Source organism: Nannospalax galili, unplaced genomic scaffold (assembly GCF_000622305.1).
Source record: "Nannospalax galili isolate Female #2095 unplaced genomic scaffold, S.galili_v1.0 scaffold1250, whole genome shotgun sequence".
Lineage (NCBI taxonomy): Eukaryota > Metazoa > Chordata > Mammalia > Rodentia > Spalacidae > Nannospalax > Nannospalax galili.
Window position 1 is genome coordinate 509017 of NW_008328704.1, and position 7673 is coordinate 516689.

Here is a 7673-nt window from a genome sequence, read left to right on the forward strand (position 1 = left end):
TAAAAGTTTTGAACTTTCGGAGCCAATATGGGTTACACAGTGTTTTTCTCTTTTTGTCTTTTTGAGACAGGGTCTCCCTGTAGCCCCAGCTGTCCTGGAACTCACTACGTAGACCAAGCTAGCCTTGAACTCACAGAGATCCTCCTGCCTCTGCCTCCCAGTGCTGCGATTCAATGCGTGTCCCACCACGCCCGGCCTTTACAATGATATTCTTAAAACGGGCAGTGTGGGGTGGTGTACGGCTTTAATTTCAGCACTCTGGAGACAGAGTCAGGTGGATCTCTGAGTTTTCAGACTAGCCTGGTACTACATAGTGAGGTCCTGTCTCACAGATGAACAAGCAATGCAGTCTAACTTGGAGAACCTCAGCTACAACTGGAATCAGTTAATGAGTTTCCCAGACTCAAAGCTGCTATGTACAGCATGGATGATGACTTTCCTGAGCCCAGTTTTCTCATGCTTCCCTTCTGGCATGAACACCTTTGGGAGCTGTGATGTCTGAAAGTCTCTCAGGGTGGGAATAGAGGACCACAGGACCACAGAGCCAGAACTTAGGGTGGTCATGGTGCCCTGACAATAATGGTATTGAAAGGTTGGGAGGGAGGCTGCAGGCTATCTAAGGTCAGAACACACAGCCTTTGCCAGGGTTCTGAGGAGCCCTGCTGTGTTCCATACATGTACATACACACATACATGCACGCATGCACGCACACACACATACACGCATGCACAAATTTTCTGACTCACGTCCTGGAACAGGAAGTCTTCACGTCACCAAGGCTAAGTGACCTCCTGCTTATCCCTCACAGCCTGTCACGGCGACTGGAGCCTGTTAGGTGTAGGGCTGGGGGTGTGGGGTGGTCATTTCCTCCATGCCCACCTTACCTTGCCATAAAGGCTCACACAAGCCGAGGTCAGCACACAGTGCAGGGGAAGAGGACCATCTGTCAGATTCCCAGGTAGCACCAATTGCCTAGCACTCAGATGCTGCCCATTCTCACAGCTCAATCTGCCTTCCATTCAAGCTGCCCTCACTGGTTCTTGGTGACCTGTGATAGGGCTGGTTTCCAGCTCATTCAGCTCCAGGTGCCTCAGCAGGGGCCTGGAGTTCCTGCTGACACAGTAAATCGTGACCACCTTAAAGTGGGTTGCAGGCACTTGGGGTTTGATGTGGGGAAGATATAAGTTCTGTCCATGCAATGTGAGCCATGGCCCTGTGTGGTGCCTACAAGGGAAGACATGGGGCTTCCAAGGCGGGTAGCCAGCAGGGCTGTGAGGGAAGGATGGCTTCCATCCCAGTTGAAAACGGTGTGCTGCACTCCTTGCTCTAGAGACAAGTGTAAGTGACCATCTTCCCAGCTGTGCAGGAACCTGGCCTCTGGATAAGAGCGCTCCTCTGACCAGGCAGCTACTGTCACGCGCTCCCAGGAGGAGGGTGAGTCACGGATACCTTTCCCTTTTTGCAGAGGCAGCTGATGAGTGCATTCCAGGGCCAGGGCTGTGCCGGGAGGCTGCAGGGTGGTGTCCAAAACCTCTGTGGCTGGGCCAGTGGATTAGCAAGGTAGCTTTGAAGGTTCCGGGAGGGAAGCAGTGAGGGCTTAGCAGCCTGGGACTTCTCAATCCCTCTCTCTCCAGGTAGCCAGAAGTCACTGGCTTGAAACCTGAAAAAGCACTGTACTAAGGGGTCCTCTGGCTTTGGAGCCTGACCCTGGACTGGCCTTCACACAGGCCTATGCTAGATTTCTTAACAGCTTCCAGCACTAGATACAAGTCACTGCTGGTGGCATTTATCAGAATTTTCTTTTTTGTGGGGGACTCACTTCACCCCTGCTGGCCTTGAACTCACTATGTAGCTCAGGCCAGCCTTGAACTCAGGGCAACCCATATGCCTTAGCTGCCAGTGCTGGTATTACAGGTGTGTGCTATCAGAGAACTTGCTATATAGAACAGCCTGGCCCCGTTCTCACAGAGATCCACCTGCCTCTGCCTCCCAAGTGCTGGGTTTAAAGGCTTGTGCCATCCCACACCCAGTGTTGCTTTTGTTTTTTGAGACAGGGTCTGGCTGCATTTCAGGCTGGCCCAGAGCTTGGGATTTTTCTATTTTAGTTCCCAAGTGCTGGGATTTACAGGTATGAATCACCATGTCTGGATGATTGGACATTTCTTTCCTTTCAGTGCTGGGAATTGAATTTAGGACCTCATACATATTAAGCAAGCACTAAACCACTGAACATATATTCCCAGCTCTAGACTTTATTTTGAGACAGGATCTCACTATGTAGCCCTAGCTGGCCTGGAACTTACTATTTAGGCCAAGTTAGTCTCAATCTTATTTTGATCTGCCTGCCTCTACCTCCTGAGTGCTGGGATTAAAGGCATGTGCCACCACATCTGGGTCAGCTATGGAGTTTTATAAATTGGAGCTGGGTGTGTGGTGATAAAAGTCTGTAGTCCTAGTGCCCAGGAAGCTGAGGCAGGAGAACTGCAAGTTTGAGGCCAAGAGTTCCAGGCTAGTCAGGGCTACAAAACAAACACAGTGAGCCAGGTGTGGTGGTACACATCTTTAATCAGGAAGCAGAGGCAGGCAGACCTCCTGTGAGACTGAGGCTTACCAAGTCTACACAGAGAGTTCCAGGCCAGTCAGGGCTACAAGGAGAGGCCTGGAGAGATGGCTCAGCAGCTAAAAACACTGATTACTCTTCCAGAGGACACCTAGGTTCAGTTCCCAGCATTCACATGGCAGCTAACAACCATCTCTAACTCCAGTTCCAAGGGATCTGATGCCCTCTTCTAGCCTCCACAGTTTTTGTATGCGTGTGGTACACTTACATGCATGCATGTAAAACACTCATACACATAAAAATATTTTTTAAAAAAATAGCTTGCCAGGTGTGTGGTGCATATCTTTAAGACCAGTACTCAGGAAGCAGAGGCAGGCAGATCTCTGTGAGGTTGAGGCTAGCCTGGTCTACATAGTTCCTGGGTAGGTGGGGCTACAGGGAGACCCAGTCTAAAATAAATAAATAAAAAAAAATTGGTTGGTAATCTTTTGTATATTTTTTGAGTCTTGAATTCCTGTTTCCATCTCCCAAGTGCTAGGGTGACAGGAGTTGCACCCTACACCCAGCTGTGAGTGAATGTAGTCTGTTCACCAAAAAGTAGAAACTGTAAACTTTACAGATCAGGTCAATTTAAAAGTTCATACTCGGGCTGGAGAGATGGCTCAGTGGTTAAGAACACTGGTTGTTCTTGCAGAAGACCCGGGTTCAAATCCCAGCACCCACATGGCAGCTAACAACTGTCCATAACTCCAGTCCCAGGGGACCCGACAGCCTCTTCTGACCTCTGCAGACATTGCATGACACAGGCGCATTTATCTACATGCAGGCAATACACTCATACACATAAAATAAAAATAAATAAACTCAGGAAGCAGAGGAGGTGGATCTCTGTGAGACAGAAGTCAGCCTGGTGTATATCACTGAGTTCCAGCTCAGCTGGAACTACAGGAAGTCTCAAAAAGAAAATAAATAAATAAATAAATAAATAAATAAATAAATAAATAAATAAATAAATAATAAAGTTCATACTCAGCAATTCAGGGGCAGAGGTACATGCTTTGTTCTAACATCAACCACCTTAAGAGGCTGGACAGCTTACAGAAGCTCCTGCTAAAAAGTGAGGTGCACAAGACAGGGTCCCCAACTCAGAACACAGAGTTCCCCAAAACTTGCTGAACAAAAGTCTTCTAGACGATCCACAGTGCTGGAAAGCTTTGAGGGACTAGATTCTCTGATTCAAATAGAGACTGTGTTAGCAAGATGTGCCAGGCACCTCAATCTGAAGGATATGCCCAGGCCTTGTCACATAGAAAGCTAGGCCACTCACTGATGGACGGAGGGAAAGTTCCTCCCTGTGGCCTCTCTCTGCCATTGTGTTGATCCCACCTTCATCCACAGCCTTTCATACAATCCTCTGAGCTGGGAGTGCAGACTGAACTTTTCCACAACATGAGACTAGGTAATTGTCACATGGGGCTCTGTCACCTGGCTACAGTGCAGAATGTTTAGTCTCTGCTTTAGCTAAACAAGCTAGAAGACGCCTTCCAAGAACCAGGAGTTAGCGCTGCACTGTGGTGATGCATATACAGAAATCACTCTCAGCAGATTCTCTCAGGGCCTGTCCATGGTTCTGGGGTACTCCAGCATGGGGAGCAGCTCCCGAGCACTCCTCTAAGGCATGTGGAGACACTCCTGCCAAACAAGGAGGCCTCAATCAGGGCGTCTCTCCTGTAGCCGGTGAAGCACGGCTTTGCACCTACAGGGTGTGTAACATGTTTGATGATGGCTGGAAACAAACTGGGTGATGGAAGGTCTGCTGCTGACCGTGGTGCCACCCCAGCTCCCCGGCCCTGCCAAGAGTAGCTGCCCAGTGCCAGTTCTGTCCTCATTCAGGTCTCCCATGACCACCTGGATAGTGGATTGTGTCTCAAATTCATGTCCTAGCTCCCAGTACCTTTTAGGTGCTGCTGGTATAAATGGTCAAGATGAGGTCACACTGAGCAGGGTGTATAAAGTAGGTGAATCTTTATAACAACACTAGGACTGGTATCTTTATAAGGCGAGATTTGAGCTGGGTGTGGTGGCTCAAGCCTGTGATTCCAGCACAGGGGAGGCTCAGACAGGAGGATTGAGTTGAAGTTCCGTCTGGGCTACACACTGGATCTGAGGCCAATCTGGAACACAACTTTTTCTTTTTATTTAGGGAAGAGCATGAACACAGTCCCCTACTACCACAAATCATGCATTGGGTTTCCCCAAATTTGAGGAAATCACAGGGGTCTGCACATCCAAAATGCATTGGATAAGCCTCGCCCTGGAAAACCACTTTCGCGATCGCAGTATCTCCCATGCCAGGTAACGTGAAATACCAGAACTTGAGAAGTGGAGGCAGATGATCAGGCTTTGCCTGAGCTACACAGGAGTTCAATGACAGTGACTTCATTTAAAAGGTGTAGGGGCTGGGTGGGATCTGGACACAGGCCTAGACTGCAGCTACTGGAGATGGAGAGATTGGGTGATGCCTTTACAAGCTAAGGAACACCAAGGATCTAAGTGACCACAGAACTTGGGGACAGCTCTGGGAATCACAGGAGCCCACACTTGGTCTCAGGCTGACAGCCTCTGGAACCACAAAGGCAGAGACTTGTGAATATGAAAGTTGATCCCTGGTCTGTGTATCACTTTGTCATGGCAGCCCTAGAAGTGTCAACCATCAGTTTTCAGAACTGCAGGGGAATCTGGGATTGCGGGCTCTCCTCTGTCTTGGCTCTGCTCCTATATTCTACCCATCAGGTTTTATCAAGCCCCCAAGTCAAGCACCAGCGAGGACCTTGGCTGAGGCTGTTACCAAAGCAAAGTAACTTGCAGAGGGCCAGGGGAGAGGCTGACGTGTGGGCTCCTTTCCCTTCTCCGCCTGTAATGGGTGCTCCCTTTTGAGAGCCAATTGGAAGCCACTTCTGCATGTCCAGAACAGAGCTAGGAAAGTGGGTGGTATGCAAGAGACAGAGAGTGAGAGGGAGCAAACATACACAGACACAAACGTGCAGGGTATACAGGGCAGTCACACAGGATTGGCAGTGGTGGCCTGCAGAGCTGAGATTCCAGCCTGGACAGCAGCAGGCTTCTGCATAGTAGGATGTACCCTAGAGGTAGTTCTGGGAGTCCACTCTAGAAACCTTGAGGAAAGCTAAGAAGTGACAAACAGGGAAATGCATGGAGCTGAAGCCTCCTCCACTGACCAGTGCTTCTCAGGTATGTGGGGGCAGACAGGTGAGGCATCCTTCAAGCTCAGGGCCTCCTGATGCCCTTGAGCCCACATCCACAGCAGTCTTCATGGGCTTGTCCTCTGTAAGGCACCTTGTAGGTCCAGCTGCGGGCAGGGAGCAGTAGCCAGGAAGGACCTGACCCCTTTGGCCGGACATGGCGACAGGTGTGCTGAAAGATGAGCCATTAAACACGATCCTGCGCTCAGGGAGGGGGGGAGCAGCTCGGTTTCAGCCCCCCGAGTCTACAAGCATGACTACGCAGCTTTATATAGCTCCGTAAGCCCTATATAAGCTGGAATTGAAGTCTCTGTCAAGACAGAAAAGCCTACACACTGATCTGGTCTGGTCAGCGTATTCCTCATCTGCACCCACACTCTGCAATAGGGTCCCAGAGGGGCAGCCCACCCCGACCCCCAGGATGCCCAGCAGAACTGCCCGGTATGCTCGTTATAGCCCCCGACAGAGGCGACGGCGGCTGTTGGCTGATCGCAGTGTGCGTTTCCCTAATGATGTCCTCTTCTTGGACCACATCCGTCAAGGCGACCTGGAGCAGGTGGGGCGCTTTATCCGGGCTCGGAAAGTCTCCCTGGACACTATCCACCCTTCAGGTAAGCACCGAGGGACTGGTCTTATGTTTGTGAGGCTACAGGGGAAGGCCTGTACAATGGCTACAGCCTTGACTCCTCTGTCTTCCACCCTGCCCAGGCCTGGCTGCGCTGCATGAAGCCGTGCTCTCTGGAAACCTGGACTGTGTGAAGTTGCTGGTCAAATATGGAGCTGACATCCATCAGCGGGACGAGTCTGGCTGGACACCCCTGCACATAGCCTGCAGCGATGGGTATCCTGACATAGCCAGGTGAGACGGTGGTCCCAATCCACCCAAGCCTCAATGGGTCTCAAGTGGACCCCAAAAGATGGCCCTGATGGCAGTAGACAGCAACCCTGAGGCTATCTGGCACTGTTTCTACCCGATTGCCACACTCTAAGGCACACTGGAAATTGTGGCCACGGCTTCCAAAGGGTCAGGTTTCTTCCTCCTGGCCTTGCCTGGAAAAAACAAACAGGTGACCCCCAAATCCCAGTCCTATGCCCTGGAGTGGGCTGAGCAGGCTTCAACTAGGATGCCCTTTACACCCCAGGTACCTCATCTCTCTGGGGGCAGACAGAGATGCAGCCAACGATGATGGCGACCTGCCCTCCGACCTCATCGACCCGGACTTCAAGGACCTAGTGGAACTCTTCAAAGGAACCAGCATGGACTGATCCAGCCCTGCCTTTGGGGAGCTTGGGCGACCCAGGAGAAGCACTTTGCCCCAGGGTGTGCCCCCTTCACGCCCAGCCAGGCAGCCCAGGCTGGCCAGGACTTGTCATGGGGCACGACCCCTGCCCCTATACCCATTTCTTGGCCTGGCTTTTTCTCAGGTCAATTTTTTTTTTTTTATGGTGATACTTTTTACTTTTTCAATAAACATGATTCCCAAGCCTGTGATGACTGATCAGCGGGGTCCGGGGCAAGCCGCGGCCATGCACGCTGGGCTGGGCGGTCAGTCTTCCGGAAGCTCCTCGCCTGGGCCGCTTCTTTTCGGGGGCGGCCCTGTCCCCATCTTCCCAGTCCCTGGTGTCCTTCCTCCCACCTGCGGGAACCCCCACCCCCAGGACTCCCCCATCCCGCCTCCGCTACGACCAAACGCCACCCTGAACGCCGGCGGTCACGTGACCGGTGCAGTTTGCGCCTGCGCAGTGGCGTCACTTCCGGCCGGCCCACTGAAGCTGCGGGGCGGCGGCGGCGGCGGCGGCGAGGCGGGCGAGGTGAGGAAGGCGCGGCCGCAGGGCGGGGCGGGGCGGG

At 51.9% G+C, this 7673-nt stretch overlaps 2 protein-coding genes and 1 non-coding gene across 3 annotated transcripts in view; 2 read left to right on the forward strand and 1 right to left on the reverse strand.

Moving 5' to 3' along the window:
* Positions 1-4761: 4761 nt before the first annotated feature.
* LOC115069551 lies at positions 4762-4925 on the reverse strand. Its single transcript, XR_003848805.1, has one exon. It is a non-coding gene; the product is annotated as a U1 spliceosomal RNA (small nuclear RNA).
* A 39-nt stretch (positions 4926-4964) lies between these two features.
* Positions 4965-7569, forward strand: Ppp1r27 (protein phosphatase 1 regulatory subunit 27). The gene is made up of 3 exons (XM_008828460.2): positions 4965-6435; positions 6533-6683; positions 6967-7569. The coding sequence occupies exons 1-3, from the start codon at positions 6246-6248 to the stop codon at positions 7088-7090; spliced, it is 465 nt and encodes a 154-aa protein (XP_008826682.1). The 5' UTR covers positions 4965-6245; the 3' UTR covers positions 7091-7569.
* Mcrip1 (MAPK regulated corepressor interacting protein 1) overlaps positions 7565-7673 on the forward strand; it is a 7061-nt gene continuing 6952 nt past the window's right edge. The window contains exon 1 of the mRNA XM_008828465.2: positions 7565-7636. The gene's annotated coding sequence lies outside the window, so the exon portion shown is untranslated. The remainder of the gene's footprint in view (positions 7637-7673) is intronic.

Coding starts and splice junctions, on each gene's coding strand:
- Ppp1r27 (XM_008828460.2), top strand. CDS start 6,246: ATGCCCAGCAGAACTGCCCGGTATGCTCGTTATAGCCCCCGACAGAGG. Junction 6,436..6,532: donor GGACACTATCCACCCTTCAG/GTAAGCACCGAG, acceptor CACCCTGCCCAG/GCCTGGCTGCGCTGCATGAA. Junction 6,684..6,966: donor GGGTATCCTGACATAGCCAG/GTGAGACGGTGG, acceptor TTTACACCCCAG/GTACCTCATCTCTCTGGGGG.